The sequence below is a fragment of the Elephas maximus genome, chromosome 24 (assembly GCF_024166365.1).
Source record: "Elephas maximus indicus isolate mEleMax1 chromosome 24, mEleMax1 primary haplotype, whole genome shotgun sequence".
Taxonomy (NCBI): Eukaryota; Metazoa; Chordata; class Mammalia; order Proboscidea; family Elephantidae; genus Elephas; species Elephas maximus.
Window position 1 is genome coordinate 42,945,958 of NC_064842.1, and position 23,075 is coordinate 42,969,032.

Here is a 23,075-nt window from a genome sequence, read left to right on the forward strand (position 1 = left end):
AATATAATCATTTCACCTGTGTTTTTGTGTCTCTGTTGTAAGGGGGATCACCGGAAGCGCCTGACTACTCTGCCATCTTGGCCCTGCCCCCTGTGTTATTTTTGATAGAGAAAAATGGGACATAATATTGTACTTGTTAATCTATTGTTGTGTAACACATTCAATCTGTGTTATTTAAGCAGCTTAAAACAACAAATATTTTTACATTTCTTGTGGGTCAGAAATTGGGGAGCAGCTTAGCTGGGTGTTTCTAGATCAGTGTCTCTCCTGAGATGGCAGTCAATATAATATGTCAGGTAAGACTGTAGTTATCTGAAGGGTTGATTTGGGCTGGAATATTCACTTCCAGGTTAGCTCACTCACGTGGCTGTAGATAGGAGACCTTATTTCCTTGTCACATGGCTCTCCATAGGGCTGCTTGACTGTTCTCCCAGTCTAGCAGCTGGCTTCCCCCAAAACTCTAGTGATCCTTAAGAGGTAGAGAGACTAGCTTGGGAAGTCCCACTCGCACTTCTGCCACATTGAGTTTGTTAAAGGTTGGTCACTAAGGCCAGTCTATACTTGAGGAGAAGAGTTCAGCTCCACATCTTAAAGGATGGAATATCAGAATTTGTGGATTTTTAAAACCACCACAAATGTCCAGCAGTTAAGTAGAACACAAAATTAAAATTATAGTGATTACAGTGAGAAGAGAGAATAAAGACTACACACACATAAAGACTAGAATGTGTAAAAATATTTTAATAGTTGTATTAGGATTTTGAAAGCTGGGATGAGTTTTTACCCTTGTATTTTCCAAACTTTCTGTATTGCTGTGGTGTGACTTTTATAATGGAATAATTCCCGTATATTCATAGGAAAGTACAATATGACTTTTATCATCAAGCAGTCTAGTGAGTATAAGCAGATCATGATCTTTGAGTCATGATATAATTTTTAATGGTTTTCTTATCCGTGGAAAAGTTATTGGACTGTCAGTAACTCATAAGAGTATAAAGATAACCTTTTAGAAATGGCAAAATCCATTTTTGACTCTCATGAAGGGCAAGATAAGTCAAAGTCTTTTCTTTACTAATCATATTCTAATATTGATGTTCAAATAAATGCTGATGATGTGATTGTAGGTAAATTGGCAGGATGTGGAGCAGCAAATCAAAAGAGGTGCCTTTACCAAATCCAAGGAACTCTCAAAGCAAGGATACTGTTAAAGGTATGAATTTTTTTTTTTAACTAAATCCCTTACTTAGATCTTGTGTATTATGTGCTACCCAGTAAATGAAAATTATACATATGCTTTCATTTATAAAAAGTAGATAAATAATTTTAAAAATTCAATTTTGTTTTTAAAATCCACAGAGGACTTCACTCTCAAAGACATCCTGTGGTAAACTTTTTTGTAAAGGAAGAATCCTTTTTTAAAGTAAATTAGCATGTGTAGAGTTCTGATTTAACATCAGTGAATGGTATAATACAGCTACTGATAAAATTATAGATGTGTAATACATAGGTAACAAAAGTTGTGGTCTCATTGTAGTCTGTTTAATTATAGTGTATTAAGGGTAACTTTAATTTAGGGCATGTTGTTTTTTGAGGAACATCGACAAAGTGGAGTACATTTGAAGGAGGATTATTGAGTTTGTACAGGATCTGGAAATCAAGTCGTATGAGGACTGTGTGAAAGAGATGAAAATATTTATCCTGGAAAAGGGAAATATGCGGCCTTATATATTATTTGAAAGAGCTGTTATCTGAAAGACTAAATAGATTTTACCTTTGTTTCTATTGGTAGATAGGAATCTGGATTAGTTTTCTGAACTTTTTCACATCATGGTGTGAAATACAATGCAGTGCAAAATTTTGTATTTGCTCAGGTCATTGAGTAAACTGACTGTACTCTTATTGTTGAAGACGTTAGATGGGAGTGGGATAGAGAGGGACCGATGGTGTCAGTTCACCTGCCCTAAGGGATAATGGGATCAATGTCTAATAGAACTCTAAACTGTATGTTGGGAAGCTCGCTTCTATATAGAATAGCAGTTAGGGAGAGGAAACATATTTTGACCTGATTAATAAAGCACTTCTTGAGAAGTAGTTATACCTGACATAGTGGTTCTCAAACTTTTGAATGTATTTGAATGACTTTGGGGGCCTTTTAAAAATTATTGTGTTTTTCGTGAAAGTCTATACAGCAGATTAGGTATTTTTAGGGGACTAATTAATCTGCAGATTCTGAGGTCCACTCAGAGATCCTGATTCTGTAAATATTTTTTCCCAGCAGATACAACCACATCGTGGGATGCACTTTCTCAGAACAAGGCTGCTGTAAGTAGTTATAGCTTCCACTATATTTATTTCTGGTTTAAAGTTATTCCCTGTTATGATTGAATAGATTAAAATTTTTTCCATGGTGCTTTTTTTGATAGGAAAATAAAGTTAATCATTTTAGTAAGAAGTTACATACTGTATTTTACAAAATGAACATCAGTGACAACTACTAAATAGTAAAGGAATAACCATAATACTACATCAGATATTAGGTGTACTAACACTGTGGTAAATAAAATATTAAAATAATTGGTGTTATTTATTCTCCTTTAATAAAATTGTTGATTTAATATGTTAAAATGAAAATTTAAAAGAGAATGAATTTGGGAAGGTGGGGCTATGTTTACGTAGAAGGTTCAAAGTCAAGGAGGAAATGATAGGAACAGCTTTTCCTTGAATGGACTATGAGTTACCACTTATTTTTTGTGGCAATAAAAACCAAAACCAAACCCATTACCGCAGTTGATTCTGAGTCATAGTGACCCAATAGAGTAGAACTGCCCCATAAGGTTTCCAAGGCTGTAATCTTTAAGGAAGCTGGCTGCTATATCTTTTCTCTGGCAAAGTAGCAGGTCGGTTCAGACGGCCAACCTTTCGGTTCGCAGCTGAGCGTGTAACCACTGTGCCACCAGGGCTCCTTTTGTGGCAATAGCAGACTATTCTCTCTCAATACTACAGAAGAAGAATGACTGTGGGCAGCCTGTTTGCATTTGTGTTCTGCCTAATCTTGTCTAGAGTTTAGGAATCCAAATTTGGCAAGTGATGGCATAGTGCCGTCAAAGGGAGACCCTTTTCTTTTTCATTTGCTCTCTGGGAAAACTACTCTTCTAATGTGTCCTTTTTTGTTTTCTTTTGTATCCCACCTGAATTTGAAGCCCCCATTTCTTTACTGTCTGAATGTTTTTAAGCTATTTTCTATATATAGAACTGTCTTGAAAATGAACCCGGAAAAAGTACTATCACCTAAATTTGGTCACAGTATAGGGTCAGATTTTGGCCTTATGAATGCAACAGTATGTATTCTCTCTCTTGTACATGAATGTTATACATCTAAAATGTAGGAATAGTGTTTAATCCACAATTTAATTTAGACCTAACATAAATTTAAAGTGTTGATAATTGTTTTTAAAAACTATTTGATATTTTTTGGAGAATTAGGATGTTAAGGGGCTTATAATAAAAGTGTGTGTGTGGTGGAACCTGATACAGAACTCTTAATGTATAAAAGATTATTCTAATTTTGTGAATATAGTACACTACAAGAATCTGAAATAAGATGTCAAGATTTTATACAAAGTGTTTATCTCTATTTGCTAGAATTTTGATGTTTTTAATTTTTATACTTTTTTCTGTGTTTTCCAAGTTTTCTTCTGTAAGCATGTAATACTCTATATTTTAAAATGCTTTTAAAATTACTGAGAATGTTGGTGGTTATACCAAAAGATGGCCTATATTGCAAGGTATATATGAAACCTGAATTCTTGTTCTTATTGTGAAGCTTATTTTATAGGTGTAAGACTAGAAAAAATTGTGACTGAATAAGTTTTAGTTTTGTTGAATTATCCGTTCCTCATTTTTGCATGTAAAATACACAAGATATGTAGCATAATAGTATGCAACATATAATTTAAGGTAATTTACTGCATTAAAAAACTCAACAATTAAAAAAAAATAGGTCAAATAGGAACTCTGATTTTCTTCAGAATCTTTTTGATTTTCTTGTCCAAATTTGGGCAAGATTGTACCAGCTATTATTATAGCTGATGTAATAAATAATGAAAAAACTGCAAGTAAGAATTTTTTTCTACTTTGGAGAAAGGTATCAGGCATTATAGTTTCAACTAGCCATGTAAATCAATCGTAGCTGGATTACGTACAGAATTAACCTGTGTGTTGTGATGGTGTTTAAACTTTAGCTGAGACACATTGAAAACAAATTAGAAGTAGCCCCTACAAGTACAGCTGTGTTTGATTCTGTCATGGATACCAAGAAATCTTCTGCAAATGCTACCAGAAAAATAAGTAGAAAAGGTAAGTATAAAGTTATTACTTCCAAAGCTATAAATGTATTGAATACAAATTTTTGATGTTTTATTTCAATTCAGTTTCTTCTTATAGTTGCATGTATTTGCTTACTTTTTTGTCAGAGACTGTACCTCATTAGCTTTAAATTTTTTTCCTTTGGTACTGAGTAGTTTTGAAACAACCTCATATTCAGTGTCTGTAGATGGTGTCTTCATACTTTTGATCAGGGGTGTAAGCACCAGTGCATCACCTTTGACAGTGAGTTTTCGTTTGTTTTTAGTGATGAGAATTTGATCTTGAGCCTTTTAAGTTATGTTTTGCTTTTTTTTTTTTAGATAGGTATATCATTTTGATAGTGAAATTTAGTTAACTTAATAAAATTTATACTTTTTATTGGACTTTAAACTCATAAGTGGGATATCTATCTTCCAGATGCTATCATAAGTTACCACAATGCAAATATTTTCTTTGGTTGCCTCTCATATTTTTTCCTGTGTTTTTTTACTTAGTAAACTACCTGCATGTCAGTACTCTGCCTAAATATGTGTGTGTTTTTTTTAACCTGTGAATCTTTTGGGTTTTATCTGATACTTCTCTCTTAAATTGTGAGAGCTGTTGATAAAGAGGAATTTTATATGTAGAATTTTATTTTGCATTCAGTTTATTCAGAATATAGTCTTTCTCTATAGATTGAATTACTATGTATGTTATTTAAATTGTAAAAATATGTGTAACAAAACATTCAACAGTCTTCACAACCTTTACATGCATATTTCAGTGACATTTACATATATTCATCATGTTGTTTGAGTTATTGTAATAATTTAAGCTAAATATTTTCCATCTGCTTACATAATATTCAACTAGAGATGCCAGAAATAAGACAGCTAAGTTATTTTCTAAGGAGGTCTGGTGGTGCATTGGTTAAGTGTCAGCTGCTAACTGAAAGGTCGATGGTTTGAACGCACCAACTGCTCCACAGGAGAAAAGACCTCGTGATCCACTCCCGTAACCAAAAAATCTGATGCCGTCGAGTTGATTCTGACTCATAGCAACCCTATAGGACAGAGTAGAACTGGCCTGTAGAGTTTCCAAGGAGTGCCTAGGAGATTTAAACTGCCGACCTTTTGGTTAGCAGCTGTAGCTCTTAACCACTACACCACCAGAGTTTCCCCATAAAGAATACAGCCTAGGAAAACCCTATGGGACAATTCTACTCTATCAATATAGTGTTGCTATGAATCAGAATCAACTCAGCAGCACACGACAAGTATTTTCTTAGATATTAAACAAACCCGGAGACGGTTGTATTTTACATAATAGGTTATTATAGAGTCCTTTTTCCTTCAGATGCGAGATACCTGGATGATTCTTGGGTTAATGCTTCAACCTCCAAATCTAAATCACGAAAAGAGAAATCTCGTAGTCCTCTCAGAGCTACCACCCTGGAGAGTAATGTGAAGAAAAATAATCGCGTGGAATTTCGTGATCCCTTGGTTTCTTATAGGTAAGTGTTAAAACACTGTTATCAAATAGAATGAGCCTGTAATACTTATATGGTAAGGTCATAATTTTTTTTCTGAGTTTTTCATGGCATTCTGGCTCTCATATTATTTATTACCTTTTTCATTCTCCACAAAAGATACAGCAAAAAATCTTTCATATTATGAAATACTATCTTATGCTACTCTTACAGATTAAGTTGTTGGGGGAAGAACATTTGCCCTAGGCCACCATCATTGTAATCAGTATGTTTCCTAGAGACAAATTATTCAGTCTCTGGAAGTGTGACTGTTTTCCCCCCATAATATATCAGATGGAATATTCTACATAAGGAAGTTTGTATAGATCAGTTTTCTTTTTTTTTTTTTTTTTGGTAGCATTACTCAGTTATCTGAATTTCTATCTTATTAAGGCTATGACTGATGTTATTGTTTTACTTTTTTGTTGCCAGTGGCTCCTTTCATGAGCTTACTGAATCTGATGTTCAAGATTTATGTATGATTTTTGATTTGATAGTATAAAAAATGATAGTATAAAAATAAAAAATGATAAAAAAAATGATAGTATAGATAATATAAAGTGCTTTGCATTTTTGTTAACTGGTAGTTTAGGATATTCAACTGATAACAACTATAGCATTTTGTAATTTGAGTAACACTTTACTAATGATTTAAATGCATAAATGCTGTTAGCATGACATATAGTAATGAATAGTAAACACTGGACTTTATATATCTTTATTTCATTTATAAGCATTTTTAGTGTTTTAAAATGTCAATCAGTAAGCCAAGGAGTTTCATGATGGCGCTTAGTAGTATTAGGAAAATGTTTGTGCTCTTAAATTTGAAACAAAGAACTTGGAAGGTGGAGATGAATTATGAGTTCAAATTTCAATATGCTGCATTTGATGCAGTTATGAAATATCTAGGTGAAAATATTCACTAGGCATTTGACAATTTGGGTAAGAATATGTGTAGGAAGTTCAAGGCGGGGAATATAAATTTGGGAGTTGTCAGTAGTATTGAAGCAAGAAAAATGATAAAAAAAAAAAAAAAAAGGTAGAAGAAAAGCCCAGGTACATAATCGGGGTAAAAGTTCATTGTTTAGAAAAAGGAGAAGAGAAATAATCAGAATGATCAGAGTTCAGAATCTCTAACTACACAGATATTAAGCAATTGCCTACAAACATAATCACAGAATTGGAACTGAGTTACTGACTGCTTGTTTATATTCTAATATTCTACCTGCATAAAATACTACTTGGTATTTAAACTTGTATAAATTATGTATCTTTTAAGGAAACAAAAAAATATCCATAGGATAACAATGAATGGAATGGCCTCCTCTACCTGGCAGACTTCATTCATCACTTAAAACTCATATATTTATCATTCTGTGTGAAACATTGCTGGCTCTGTTCTTATCCCACCCCATTCTTGGCCAAGTTATCTTTTCTCTGTGCTCCCCTAATATTATGTAAATTCCTTTAGAATAACATTTTCACATAGTATTGTAATATTTTGATTACATATCTGCCCATTAGGAGCCCTGGTGGTATAGTGGTTAAAGGGCTTGGCTGCGAACCGAAAGGTTGGGAGTTCAAACCCACTAGCCGCTCTGTGGGAGAAAGATGCGTCAGTCTGCTTCTATAAAGATTATAGCCTTGGGGACCATGGTTTCAAGGGACATCTAAGTCAATTGGCAAAATAAAATCTATTAAGAAAACATCCTGAGTCCCATTTTGGAGAGTGGCGTCTGGGGTCTTAAACGCTAGCAAGTGGCCATCTAAGATGCATCAGTTGGTCTCAACCCACCTGGAGCAAGGAAGAATGAAGAACACCAAAGACACAAGGTAATTAAGAGCCTAAGAGACAGAAAGGACCACATAAACCAGAGACTACATCAGCCTGAGACCAGAGGAACTAGATGGTACCTGGCCACACCGATGACTGCCCTGACAGGGAACACAACAGAGAACCTCTGAGGGAGCAAGAGAGCAGTGGGATGCAGACCTCCAATTCTCATAAAAAGGCCAGACTTAATGGTCAGATTGGGACTAGAAGGACCCCGGAGGCCATGGTCCCCAGACCTTCTGTTAGCCCAAGACAGGAACCATTCCTAAAGCCAACTCTTCAGATAGGGGTTGGACTGGAATATGGGATGGAAAATGATACTGGTGAAGAATGAGCTTCTTTGATCAAACAGACACATGAGACTATGTTGGCATCTCCTGCCTGGAGGGGAGATGAGAGGACAGAGGGGGCCAGAAGCTGCCTGAATGGACATGAGGAGAGAGAGTGGATGAAACGACTGTTCTGTCTCATTAGGGGGAGAACAATTAGGAGTGTATAGCAAGGTGTATGCAAATTTTTGTATGAGAGACTGACCTGATTTGTAAACTATCACTTAAAGGACAATAAAAATAAATTGAAAAAAAAGAAGAAATTGAAAATATGAATGCACTGTAATAAGAGATAGAATTAGTAACTAAAAAACTCACAAATAAAGCTCTAGACCCAAGCGGGGGGGAACTATAATTATAATTGCAAAAAAAAAAAAAAAAAGCCTATAAATACTACACTACATGTCTTGTTTCTTAAAAGATGGGGCCATTATGCAATATGAAACACTAGTTCAGAAGGTAATCCATTCCTGCCGAGATAGGGCCTGCAATCCTAACACTTGTGAAATGAGGCATAAAAGTGCAAATAAAATAATATGGTAAATAATAATTGAAGTGACATATCTTAAAAAAAAAAAAAGATTATAGCCTTGGAAACCCTATGGGGCAGTTCTCCTGTGTCCTGTAGGGTCATTAGGAGTTGGAATCGATTTGACAGCATTGGGTTTGGTTTTTGGTTTGGTATCTGTCAGTTACACTAGTCTGTATAAGGGCATGAATCTATCTTATCCTCAGCATTAGCTTAATGCCTGGCATTTACAAAATATTCAATAAGTATTTTTTTCCAACATTTTATTATGAAAAATTTCAAATTACAGAAGAATTGGAAAAATTGTATGGTGAAGACCATTGTGCAATTCAGTAATGAATGAATAAAAGACTTTATGAAATTTCTTTTTTTGTCAGTTGTTCTCTTTTTGAGACTGAGGTATGATATGTGATCTACTGTTTTATGGTTTATTTTATTCTCTGCATGTGCTAGTTTTAGACTTAAATCATTTTAATTGTGAATTGTTGCAGTCTGGTCAAGATAATGAAAATAATCTCCTTTAGTCTTGGTCTTTAAATGTTCTTCTGCAGAACTCAGTTCTTAACCTCATCTTGTTCAAGAATCAACAATTCAGAACAGGGTCTCAATCTTTTTGGGTCATGAACCCCGATGAGAATCTGATAAAAGCTGTAAACTCTCTCCTTAGAAAAGGTGCACATGCTCATACATTTACAGTAGACATAGCTACCATGTCATGCTCTAATAGAGTCAAGGCTTTAAGAATTTTTTTTGGTAGTATTTAGAGTTTGTGCCTTTATGTGTAATAGTCTGTCGTAGATCAGTGCTATCCAATAGAAATGTAATGGGAACCATTAATGCGAGCTACATGTGTAATTTAAATATTTTTAGTAGCACATTAAAAAAGTAAAAAGAAACAGGTAAAAATTTTAATAACTGTATTTTATTTAACCTGATATTCAAAATGCTACTATTTAAACATACAAAAACTATTAGTAATACGTTTTGCATTTTTTTTTTTTTTTTTGTCCTGCTTTTGGAATCCTCTGTATAATTTACATTACAGTACTTCTCAGTTTGGACTAGCCACATTCTGAGTGTTCAACAGCCACGTACGGCTAATGGCAGCTGTTTCAGACAGTGGAGGTCCAGATTGCTGCTATGTTTGCTTTTGTAATATTTTTGGGTATTTTTTCATGATTCATGTGTTTTCTTACTGCCGAGGCTTATTTGTCTTTACCAACCTCCCTCTGTTCCTAAAATAAGGAGCCTTGGTGGTGCAATGGTTAAAGCACTCAACTGCAAACCGAAAGGTCAGCGGTTCTAAGCCATCAGCCACTCCACAGGAGAAAGATTATGCAGTCTACTCTGTAAAGATTTACAGCCTTGGAAACCCTATGGAGCGGTTCTACTCTGTCCTATAGGGTCACTATGAGTTGAAATTGACTCAGTGGCAAGGGGTTTTTGGGTTCCTAAAATAAAGCTTATTAGAATGGCGTATAAAATAAAAACAAACAGGATCTGAAGGAAGGCTTTGCTCATTTTTCATGAATAGAGAATGTAGACTTTGTGATATGTGCTTGGACTGTGTCCATTCTTCTTTCTTACTGAGTTTGTGGATATGCTTTACATAGTTTGAAGCTACCAAAAAGTGCTCTGTGGTTAAGAGAGGTTTAACTTGACCAACCACATTGATTTTGAGCAAATATGTTTATTGTACCTCCATTTTATTTCTACCCCCAATCTATTTGTTACTTTGGTATGTTATTCAGAAGTTACACATATGAGATGCCAATATTTGAGAACATTTTTTCTAGCACTTAAGATTTCATGAAGGAGTAAAATACATATTTTGGTAATAGATGTCAAGTGAGTGTCCAAAGTCATATTATATGGGGTCCTTAAGGAAATTTCTCCATGTATCATTTTCGCTACAGCATATTTCTTATTTTAAAATATGCACATTATTAGATTTTTTAGCATGTAACTTGATAGGGGACTTTGAGCATTGAGTCTTAATATTGGTAGTGGTTAAATTTTATTATTTTTAACCTATGAAATTTCTAGGTATATAACATCAGTGGTGGTTTTGGTTTTTCACATTGACTTAGAGTTCTCTGTTCAGTTTGTACGATTGATTTCAGTTTGATTGGTTTTTGTACCTGTTACTCAAAGCATATATTTTTTTTTTTTATAATAGGGAAATCCATGGTGTACCTTCTAATTTAAGTTCCAACCATCTGGAATCAAAGCTTATATATTGTGTGGATGCTAATGAAGAAAAGACTGAGAGTGGGAACCGAATGATATGCAATGGAGAAGAACAGAATACGCATTGCTATGATTTTGAGAGCTCCCAATCATCTGTCATAAATGATACAGTTGTTAGGTTTTTAAATGATAGGCCAGCAATTGATGCATTGCAAAATTCTGAATGTTTGATTAAGGTGGGAGCTCCTTTGAGAACTGAGGAAGAAAAGCCTAATAGATCAAAAGGAAGTGAGAACAATTTGAAGGCTTCTGTGAGTAACATGAGCCATGAAGTTGATCCAAAAGTATTACGGCTAACTGACTCTTCTCCATCCTCTACTAGTACTTCCAGTTCCCAAAGATTAGACATTTTAAGGCGGCGACAACATGATGTCAAACTGGAAAAACTCAAGGAGCGGATTAGGAAACAGTGGGAACACTCAGAACAAACAAATGGCCAGGGCCAGAATCTGGGTCATAGCGACCATCCAATACTGGTTGTCAATGTTGACAGCTCAGTGACAGCAAAAGTCAGAAAAGTGGCAACAGCACCACCTGCTCCAGCATATAAAGGTTTGTAATCAGTGTTTGTATCTTTCTTTCTCTTCTTACCTTCTTGTCTTTCTTTCTCCCCAAGGTATGTTTGACTAGCGAGGTAATCTTTAAATCAGGGTAGGATTCTCAGATCTACTGCGTAAGAAATTACTTCAGGGTATACATGTTAAAAATGAAATTTCGTAGATTGTACACTGGACCTAAGTCAGAATTTTTGGAATGTGGGGTCCAGAATTGGAATTTTAAACAAGTTTTCCAGGGGCTTCTTAAAGTTTCAGAACCTCTAGACAAGCTTTTAGTAGGTTCAATAAAATGAGAAAAATAAAAATACTGTTTGCAAAGAACTGAAAGAATATTCCCCTTGTATCTTGGGATTGTATTAGGAGTTCTTTCAAGAGTAACTTTTGAGAAATAATTCAGCCAATTCCTAGTGAATATTTGGGCACAGAATATTTTGATACTGACATGTTGATCCTGTTGTTATTTTGACCATTGAGTTTTGATGCCAAGGGTTTCCTGCTCCATGTTTAAAAAAAACAGACATTTAAATCAGATTTATACCAACATTGACAAATTTTCATTGAGAAAATGCTTTCCAGAGCTACATTTCTTTTTTTGTAAATTCAGGTTTTTAGATATGGTAGTTTTAAGGAGTTTGTAGTTTTTCTATTTTTATTTTTGTGTTCCTGAAATTATTTTCACAGGGTTAACCATGTAAAGTTTACAATGAGGAGTTGATTAATTGACCAATGTTAGTCCATGGTAGACTTCTGTCATTAAAACTTCTGCCATTGTAGCCTTTCTTCTGTGGACATTTCCTCCAAGTTCGATTTCTCTCGATAAACTTAATGCAGATTAAAATTTTGTCAAAATTTGTTTCTCGAGTCAGTTTTAAGTCACTAACACTAAGGACAGTGTTTGCTAGAGTCAATTTTGCTTTATGTTTTTCTACCAAAAAATTTTTTTTCTGATCAGTTTTTGTAATTTTTGATACTCCTAAAATGTTTTTAGTTATGTTTTTCTCTGAAGCAAATCTTACTGTGTACCATTTTAGGAATTATGTTTCATTTTGTGCTAGTGATATTTATTGTGAATTAGATAAGAGATGGATAATTGCATTTCATTCTAGCTACTATGTGACAATATTGTGAGCAGTTACCTTTAGAATATTGAAGAATTGTTCTGTGGTCTAGAATTGTTTAATATATCATTAATAAAATTCTTTTGTATCCTTGTAGTCATTTGCATACCATGTAATAACTGTCAACACTGTTGGCAGAGCAAACAGCAAATGGTAAGGTCAAAATGCTCTTGTTGGTTCTAGGATAGTGATTTCCCCAAACCTCTGCTAGATGTATGTCACGTCTATTAAATGCAGATTATACATTTAAGATTTGTTCGTTCCACAAGTCAAAGTTCTGAAATAGCTTATTCCACTAAGGCAGAGTTAAGATGGTCGATTTGAATTCATGTTTTATTTCAAAAGCAGCAAAAATCTTAAAAAACAATCTAAGGAACCAAAGTAAAAATTTTAAATATAACTTTCTTATAGTTGGTGACTGGATTTTGCATAGTCCTGTACTAATTTTTTAACCGGCTAGTATTTATATTAAAATATTCTACAAATATAACTTCTGTGGGACTCACTTATTAAATGTAGCATACATTTTAGAAATCATTACAGAAAGTGTTTTCCAGTGTCCTAAGCAATAGATTTATTTTCTTCGATAGTAAAGAACTCTTTTCCTGTCATCTTGTTGACAGTGTAAATTAAAAGCATCTTAATATACTATATGGTAAAGTAACATTTTAATTTGTTCTGAATATGTAATAAATTCATGTGATTCACAGTTTAAAAGATAAAAAAGATTATACCTTGATAAGTGTTACTCTTGTGCTTCAACTACCTGGTCCCATTTCTGGAGGTTACTTGTGTTAACAATTTATGTATCCTTCCAGAGATCTTTTTTACATACACAAGCAAGTAAAAGTGTATGTAAGCGTAGTGGTTAAGTGCTACGGCTGCTAACCAAAGGGTCGGCAGTTTGAATCCACCATGTGCCACTTGGAAACTCTATGGGGCAATTCTACTCTGTCCTATAGGGTTGCTATGAGTAGGAATCGACTCGATGGCCCTGGGTGTGGGTTTTTGTTTTTTTTATGTATGTATTTATTTTCATCCTCTTTTTTTTTTTTCAGTTGTTTGCATACTAAGCAGCACAACTCTGAACCGTAGTTTTTCACTGATGTTTTATGTCTTTTTTTTTTTTTAAAGGAGTCATAGGAAGTATTATTACGTTTTAAAATTTGAAGTGGTAAGCACAAATGGTGTTTATGTGTTTCTTGTGTTGTAGTTAGTTGCTATCTTGGCCAGCTTTATTTTATATCAGAGCCTAGTACAGTGTCCTGGACATAAGTAGCTGCACAGTAAATTTTTTTACTGTATTCAGTAAATGCAACCAGTAGTTTAAAAAAAAGATGGAAAAGGAAGAAGAAATAAAGGCCTGAGGACAGAAAAAGAAGCTGATGCAGATATTGAAAACTTCTTAAAGTTAACTTACAAGTAAGGATCAAGTACAAAGAAAGACTCCCATAAGAGATAATGTTCTCTAAAGAGCAAAGGAGAAAGAAAAGCATAGAATCAAATGTAGAGAAATGGGACGAAGGTGGTGGCGAAGAGAAAAAGAGATAGATCTGCATGAAATTGTCACACTTTCTTTTGGTAAACTGTATTTACAATAGACTGAAGACTGTGCTTATATATTTTTTCTTAAATAGATATAAATATAATCATGTGCCCTTTACCACAAACTTCGGGTGAGATTAAGTGGCGCAGTGGTTAAGTGTTCGACTGCTAACCAAAGGTCAGCAGTTCATATTCACCAACTGCTCCATGGAAATCCTATGGGGCAGTTCAACTGTAACTTAAAGGGTCTTTATGAGTTGGAATCGACTCGATGGTAATGGGTTTAATGGATTTTATTGTGCCTGAGGGCAGAATAGGCACAATAAGGGCAGAATAGATTAGTTTCTGTTAGACATGGTAATTAATTTACTAGTACATTTTAGCTAACACCTCTAAAGTGCTTTTACCACTTTTTGACTCCAGCCTATTCTTTACATTGATTTAGTTCTACAAATATTTATTTGGTTACCCATAAATATTGGTTCCTTCTTTGCAATTATGAATTAGTTAGGGTTCCATCCCTAAAACAACTTTAAATGTGGGAAGGGTGGTGGTAAGTATAAGGTGATAAGTGCTTTGGAAGAGGCAAGTTAATAGTGCTATGAGAGGGTAAAAGAGAGAAAGATGAATAATTTTAATTAGTGATGGAATCAGTATGATATGAAGCCACATATTCAGAGTTTAGTTATTTTTGTTGCCTTTTTTTAAGCTTTAAAACATAAAATTATTTTTATTACAAAGCAATTTACTATTTTAAATATTTGTCCTGAAGTCCCTACACTCACCCTTCATGTGTACGTGTATAATTATATTTTATATAATGTCGATATTTATTATTTTATTATCTTGTAGAATAACATTAAAGACTAGTAATAAGTTTGAAATGATAAATCTGAATGGTAAGTCCTAAGAAATGGGACATGTATGATGTTTTTTGAGAAATTGAACAAGTATGTTTTAAAGACCTATTTTCCACACTTGAGGCACATTTTGCCTATGTAGACAACACAGTTTGTCCATTTGTACAGCCATAGGCAAAAACAGACAGATGGTGGCATTAACACCTGTCTTCAAAGAAAAGAAGAATGTTGAAAAGGGTATTTTGTCTCTCTGATATCCATGATTTATGATTGACATTCCTTTATAGTGCTTCTCCATTTCAGTCTTTTAGAATAAATGTATATTGCTTTACCTCACAGTTCACTTTTTTTCAAACAATATTTGTCAGCACATTATGTGGTAGCTAATTATACATTCCTTTTTAAAAAACTTATAAAACTGCTCAAAATCATTAGGGGAATGCAAATCAAAACCGCAATGAGATATCACCTCACATCAATTAGGGTGGCTATAATAAAAAAAGACAGGCAGTAACAGGTGTTGACTAAGATGTGGAAAAATTGGGACCCTCATACTTTGCTAGTGAGAATGTAAAATGGTACAGCTTCTTTGGAAGAAGTCTAGCAGTTCCTCAAAAAGTTAAACATAGAGTGTGTGACGTAGCAGTTTCATTCCTAGGTTTATACCTAAGGGAATTGAAAACGTGTCCACACAAAAACTTGGACTCCAGTGTTCGTAAGAGTATTATTCAAAATAGCCAAAAAGTAGAGACAACCCAAATGTCTATCAGCTGATGAATGAATAAACAAAATGTATATAATCATACAATGGAGTAATATTCAGCCATAAAAAGGAATGAAGTACTGATACATGCACCAACATGGATGAACCTTGACAACAATATGTTAAGTGAAAGAAGCCAGACACAAAAGGCCATGTATTGTATGATTTCATTTATATAAAATGTTAAGAGTAGGCAAATCCACAGACATAGAAAGTAGTTTAGTGATTGTCAGGGGCTGGAGGGAGGTGGCAGTGACTAATGGGGTCTGGAATTAGTGGAGATAGTTACACAACTTTATGAATATACTAAAAACCACTGAATTGTACATTTTAAAGGGGTGAATTTTCTGGTTTTTAAATTAAATCTCAAATTAAAAAAAAAGTATAACAAATAAAACTTACAAAGCAACTTTGATGAGAATATTCTCTATTGTTGGTATGTATTATTAGGCTTCAACCCTTCAGAAACCAAGATTCGAACCCCTGATGGGAAAGTATGGCAGGAGACTGAGTTTCAAAACATGAGTAGAGAACTGTATCGAGACTTAGCACTACACTTTGCAGGTGAGAGTGGAGCTTTCTTTTGTTTTGAGTGTTTTATTATCCATTCCATCTCATTTATAATGTTTAAATATAAAATTGTCACAAAACTAAAAATATTTCCCTTTTCTAACTGCATGGTATACTGCAGTAGTGATGGTTTCAGTCATAAGGCTCTGTGAGCCACGTTTAGGCTCTGCTCCAGTGTTAAAATTAGCCTATATGGCTGATGAGACAGACTCCAGGCTATTTTTAAACTGAGGTACTTTCAGAATCAGGCCTGTCTGATTTGGAGACAAGTCTAGTTAAAGTTCTCTTCTACTAAGCATCCAAGATCTTTCAAGTGGTCAGTAATTTGGCAGGCTGCAGTTAAGATATTAACATGAGCGCAGAATGCAGTAAGAGAAATAAACATTATAAAAAAAGGAAGGGAATAATATTAGAGAACTGGAAATAGGAGGAACCTATGGGGGGAAAAAAAGTGAAATGGAACAGGATCATGATAATTTAGTACTTATTGAGTACCTAATATGATTTTGGGCATGATGCTGGGTACTTAATCATCTGCATTTTTTACAGTTGAAGAAAAGAGTAATTTGCCCAGGGTTACATAGTTATGAATTGAAGGCAAGATTCAGAGCCACCCCTATCTGATTCTAAAGCCTGAGATCTTTCTAGTAAGCACTTATAGAGAGTCTACTAATACTTTTTATGGTCATTAAATGTTCAGTCTAGTTTTATTGGAACACTATTCAGAAAATTTGTTCTTATGTGGCAAGGATGCAAAATGTAATAATAAGAACAAAGACTTTGGAACCATCTTGCAAGAGTTCAAATTCTGGCTGTGCCACTTATTAGCTGTGTGTACTGGCTGTATTACATAACTTCTCTTTTTTGGTTTTCTTATCTGTAAAATAGGATAGTACCTCATAGAACAGTATCATTACAGACTAGTAGAATGACATACGTGAACGAATTCTTAAAGAGATTTGCCTATTATACTCAGCCTTCTTTCTTGTTATGGTGGATGGACTCTGTGCTGCTAGCTAAGACCAGCCCCTCTACTTGTGTTTAGATTCCATTTACTATTGTGTATTTAAGGGCATTACTTCAGCACTTACCTCCTTTCTTTTGCATCGTCAAGTTTTCCCTCTCTACCAGGTTATGCCCATCAGTGTACTGTTGATAGTATGCTGTTATCTCAGCCATCATAAAAGAACCCCTGTTTCGGCCCTGTTTCTCCCTTTGTTTATAGCGGAACTGCAGAAAGTTGCCTTATACTCATTGCTTTCAAGTTTTTTCCTTCCTTTGTCTCTTGAATTCTTTCTGTTAAGTTTTTGTCCCTATTTCTCCCTGTACTGCTATTATTAAGATCAGCAATGACTTCCTTATTGCCAAATCCAAATTTTAATTTTCAGTCGTCATCTTACTTGTTCTCTGAGCAACATTTGGCATGATGGGTCAATTCTTCCTTGAACATCATTGCTTGATATCTCGTTGTTGTTCAGTTGGCAATAACTCACGGCGACCTTATGTAAAGCAGAATGAAATGTTGCCTGGTCCTGCATTATCTCTCTGATCTCTGATATGTTTGAGCCCATTGCTGAGGCTATTGTGTCAATCTATCCATCTCATTGAGGGTTTTCCTTGTTTTTGCTGACCCTAAACCTAACCAAACATGATATCCTTTTCTAGTGATTGGTCTTTCCCGATGATATGTCCAAATGAGTAAGACAAAGTCTCACCGTCCTTGTTTCTAGGAAGCGTTTCAGTTGTATTTCTTCTAAGACATCTTTCCTTTTTAGAAGTTTAAAAAGGTCTCTTGCCATGGATTTGCCTAACGCAATGTGCCATTTGATTTCTTGACTGCTGTTTACATGGGCATTGATTGTTGATCCAAGTAGAATGAAATGCTTGACAACTTCGAATTTTTCACCATTTATTGTGATATTGATTATTGGTCAAGTTGTAAGGCTTTTCGTTTTCTTTACGTTCAGGTGTAATCCATACATATTGAAAGCTGTGGTCTTTGACCTTCATCAGTAGGTGCTTCAAGTCGTCTTCACTTTAAGCACGCAAGCTTGTGTTATTGCATATTGCAGATTTTTAATAAGTCTTCCCTCAATTCTGATGCCATGTTCTTCTTATACCTCCCTCTACCGCCGTTACCATCAAGTTGATTCCAACTCATAGCGACCCTGTAGGACAGAGTAGAACTGCCCCATAGGGTTTCCTAGGCTATAATCTTTATGAAAGCAGACTGCTACATCTTCTTCCTGTGGAATGACTGATGGGTTCCAACTGCTGACGTTTTGGTTAGCAGCAAGTGTTTACCTACTGCCACCAGGGCTCCTTCCTAAGATACTTAAAAAGGATGCCATAAATACCTGGTTTTCCTCCTAAGTCTACCTATTCCTTTTCAGTTTTTGTTCTAATCAAATCCTTGATCTGTAAACACTGGCATGCACTGGCCTTAATAGGTGGATCTTTTTTTTTTTTAAACACTATGCTAGGCAAGCTTACCTAGCCCCAAGGCTTTACATATTTACTGATACTGATGATTCCCAAGTTTATGTCTGTAGCTCACATCTCTCCCCTGAAATCAGACTCATATCCAGCTGCTAACTATATCACCTTTGGATATATAATAGGCTTCTCAAGCTTAGTATATCCAAACTGGAGCTCATGATATATCCCTTAAACCTGCTCTTCTGCTAGGCTCTCCATCTCAGTTAATCCTATCTTTCTAATTGTTCAGACCCAAGATCTTGAGTCACCCTTGACCTCCCCCTTCTCTCATCTTGTCTGAGCATTTGTAGCTTGTAATGGGTCATAAAAATAGCTTCAGTGAGATTTCTTTCTCTCTCTAAATCATATATATTGATTTTTCCTACAGTGGGGAGGGTGGGTGGGTATGTGGAAATCATCACAGTATTGTTGTAAATATTTCTGCTTTTCAGATGATATTTCTATAAAAGAGAAACCTGCTGAAAAAAGTAAAGAGAAGAAAGTGGTCAAACCAGTACGAAAAGTCCAAAAGGCAACACAGTTATCAAGTCCAGAATGCAAAACAGGTTAGTTCGTTTTCTCAATATCATGTCTCTTGAAATTACATGTCACTGAAATGGCATCAATATGGATATAAATATCTGTTACCAAATGTTCTTATTGTTTGGCACATGTAAATATTCAGTACATTTTATTTATCATTTTGTGTGTGTTTATGTGTGCTTTACTGAGCTATAATTGACATAGAATAAACTGTACGTATTTAGTGTACAGTTTGATAAGTTTTCATATACGTATATACCTGTGAAGCTATGTGTCACCATGCGTGAGTTATATGTTTACCATATGGAGTAAAATCTATTGCCCCCAAAAGTTTTTCGTCTCTCATTACTGTTACTAATAGAAATAAATCAGATTAAAGGGAGTGATTTTTATGTAGTGAATTTTTATATCCAAGGAGATTGCTCATGACTATCACATCCCCCACTTTTTCTCATGAGAGAATAAATGTTGCACAACAGAAATATGACAGACCAAACCAGCAGTTGTCACACTGTGAATGGTTCAAGACTGGGAGAAAGAGAATTCCCTAGTTCCATAGTGGTTAACATTGCAGGCTGGATCCAGATTGCCTGTGTTTATAACCTGGCTCTGTCTTGTCTAAATGTGATCCTTTGATAAATTAGTTAATTTCAGTATGCCTCAGTTTCCCCATATGCAAAATGGGAAAGCAGTAGCACTTATGTCACAATCTTGTTGTGAGAACTAAAAGTTAATAACTAGAAACATCCAGTGTGGTACCTGGCACATGGGAAGCCCTCAGATGGTAGCTATGAGTCCATTAATTATTATTATTTCTGGCTATACTGAAGATGGCTATGTAATATGTCATACACAAGTCACTTGTAAGTGCTATGGCTGCTAACCAAAAGGTCGGCAGTTCGAATCCACGAGGCACTCTTTGGAAACTCTATGGGGCAGTTCTAATCTGTCCTATAGGGTTGCTACGAGTCAGAATTGACTCAACGGCAATGAGAGACTCAAGTCAGTGAATAATTTGGGCCAAGAGGGAGCAGAGAAACAGAGCTTGCCACTTTGAGTTTAGAAACATTCTAAATCAATCATTCGTACATTCATTGCACAATTATTTTTGAGCACTTGAAATGTCTGAGGTACAACGGTAAGCAAGGTGGACACAGCTTCTGCCATGTTGTTGTTATTAGATGCTGTCAAGTTGGTTCTGACTCCTAACGACTCAGTGTACAACAGAGAACGAAATACTGCCCGGTCCTGCTCTATCCTCACAATCGTTGTTATTCTTCAGCCCATTGTCGCACCCACTGTGTCAGTCCATCTTGTTGAGGTTCTGCCCTAGTGAAGCTTATAATCTTGTCAGGAAAATAGTTGTATTAATAGTTATAAAGTGTGATGAATGTTAGGATAAGGTGTTATGGAAACACAGAACGATAGTGATCAGGCACCAGTTTTTGGCCAGGTACTGGGGATTTTCAGGTCGTAGACTAATCAGTAAAAACCAGAAAACTCATTGCCATTAAGTTGATTCTGACTTATGATAACCCCATGTGTTGCACAGTAGAACTGCTCCATAGGTTTTTTGGGCTGTAATCTTTAAAGCAGCAGATCACCAGGCCTTTCTTGCATGGCACTGCTGGGTGGTTTACACCACCAACATTTAAGTTAATAGTTGAGTGCAAACCATTTGTGCCACTCAGGGACCTAGACTAATCAATGGAATGGCAAGTAACATTTTGTGATAGCCATTGTTAACTGTAAATGTCATAATAGAGTGACCCTGCTGTATACAAATAAAAAATAAAATTTTTGTGGGATTATTATACTAGTGTAAACTAAACTGATTCTTACATTAAAAAAAATATTGTTTTTATTGTGACACTATTTAGTACCATTGTTAGGGACATAGTTGGGAATGAAGCACAGGGACCACTAAAGCTTATGAACACTGATCATGTATTTATCCAGTTTTGTGGAAGGCTAATTCCCATGTATCCAGTGTGGCAATGACCTAGATAGTCACTAAATGTGCTGTTAACAGTTTATCTATAGTGAAAGTCCTCTCTTTTCTGCTAATGACTGTGTGAGACTATTTCAGAAAGCCATTTTAGAGAAAAACCATAGAGCATATTCAGGAGCCAGCGTTTATAAATAACTACACAATATATTCATGGTTGCTTGCTTTTGATTCAGAAAATTAAGCTGAAATTGATGAGAAGTCTGTTCTCTCATTTTGCTTAAGAACATAGTTTCTTATAAATAGATTGAGCAATAGACTTAAAACTCAGTATTTTAGAGAGACTATTTAAGGTTAATAACAAGGTCCCAAAACATTTTTTTTTAAAGTAAATAGCACGTGTTTTAATTGACCTATCTTTATAATAGATGTTTTCATTAAAACTTATGTTTAAACTTTTAAATTAAAGCCCTTTTTTAAGAAACTGTAAATGGAATGTCTTTTATTATAAATACAATGAAACAACATTACAGAGAACTTGAAAAATAGAAGAAAACATAAAACCATCACCTGACAAATAGTATACTAGTATTAGTTTATCTATTACAGTAGTTTTAAAATCACAGTAATATCTAAATGTAATCATTGTATACATAAAATTTTATCTTTTTCTCTTAGCATCTTTTCTCAAGACAGTTTCTGTTATTTCTTATAGAACTTGTATTTTGAAATGGCCACATAATACTCCATCTAGTAGATACACAATTTAAATAACTATTTGCCATTCTTTAATATTTAGGTTACTTCTGATATTATAAAAATTGAAATGGGAACATTTTCATTCTTCTGGATTATTTCTATTGGATACATTTCTCTTAGTTGTATTATTTGATCAAGGGAAATGAATAATTTTGGGATCCTGACACATAATACTATGCTTTTTTTTTTTTAGACAAACTGTACCAATTTATATTTCAATGTATAAGTAGAATGATTGTACTGTAATTTCATTAACATTGACAATTGTTAATGTAAAAATATTTTTTTCTAGTTTAGGCTTAAAGTACTCCTTCATTATTTTCATTTTCATTTAATTTCTTATATTCGCTTTGTATTTAACCACTTTTTGTGTATTTACTTCATATTTATATTTTTATAGTTTTAATTTTGTAAACAGTTTTTAATGTCTTTTTTTTTTTTAGGCATTGTTTTGAGGTGATGTCTAATTTTACTTACAATCTAGAGCTAGTAAATGAAATGTTTTTCTCCTATTAAAATAGCTATGTTTATTGTAACACACTCATATTTTTATGAACTTCTGTAATCAGAGCAGCATTTATAACATTAACAATGTTAACTCTTATGTGTTAAAATATTGATTATACTTATTTTTTGAATGGCTTTATTTTATTCCTAAGAAGGTAGTAAAATACAGTATGAAAGTCCCTATAATACCATCACTTTCAGAGCTAATCACTGTTAACTGTTAAATGTTTCCTTGGATTTTTTCCTGATGCTTCAGTTAAGTCAGTTATTCATTTAGCAAACATTGATTTTACCATGTGCCTGGTACTGTGCCAGGTATTGGTAAACCACTTACTATAGTTAAGGTATTTTTTGTTCTGTGCCAAAATTGTTAGTTCGGTGCCTTAACTTTTGAGATTTTGAGGCATCATTAATACTTGGTTCTTAATGTTCAAAGTATTTTACACTTACTTTTAAATATGTGGGTAAATCATGATTTAAACAAACTTAGTTCACTTCGGAGGTTTAGGGTTAAAAATAAAATTAGACTCTAAACTTTTTGACTTGGATGGAAGATGACCATAATTACAAAACCTGCATGGTTGTGTAGATATATTTCTTAGAGCTAAAATTT

General features: G+C 34.5%; 1 protein-coding gene across 2 annotated transcripts in view; it reads left to right on the forward strand.

Moving 5' to 3' along the window:
• Positions 1-23,075, forward strand: part of CEP350 (centrosomal protein 350) — a 195,098-nt gene that overhangs the window by 42,628 nt on the left and 129,395 nt on the right. The window contains exons 2-8 of one of the 2 annotated variants that reach the window (XM_049868382.1): positions 1,125-1,210; positions 2,276-2,322; positions 4,242-4,356; positions 5,701-5,857; positions 10,744-11,366; positions 16,108-16,221; positions 19,158-19,271. In XM_049868382.1, the coding sequence (XP_049724339.1) occupies positions 1,138-1,210; positions 2,276-2,322; positions 4,242-4,356; positions 5,701-5,857; positions 10,744-11,366; positions 16,108-16,221; positions 19,158-19,271 (1,243 nt within the window). In that variant the 5' untranslated portion in view covers positions 1,125-1,137. The remainder of the gene's footprint in view (positions 1-1,124; positions 1,211-2,275; positions 2,323-4,241; positions 4,357-5,700; positions 5,858-10,743; positions 11,367-16,107; positions 16,222-19,157; positions 19,272-23,075) is intronic. The other variant, XM_049868383.1, reaches the window with a different exon arrangement.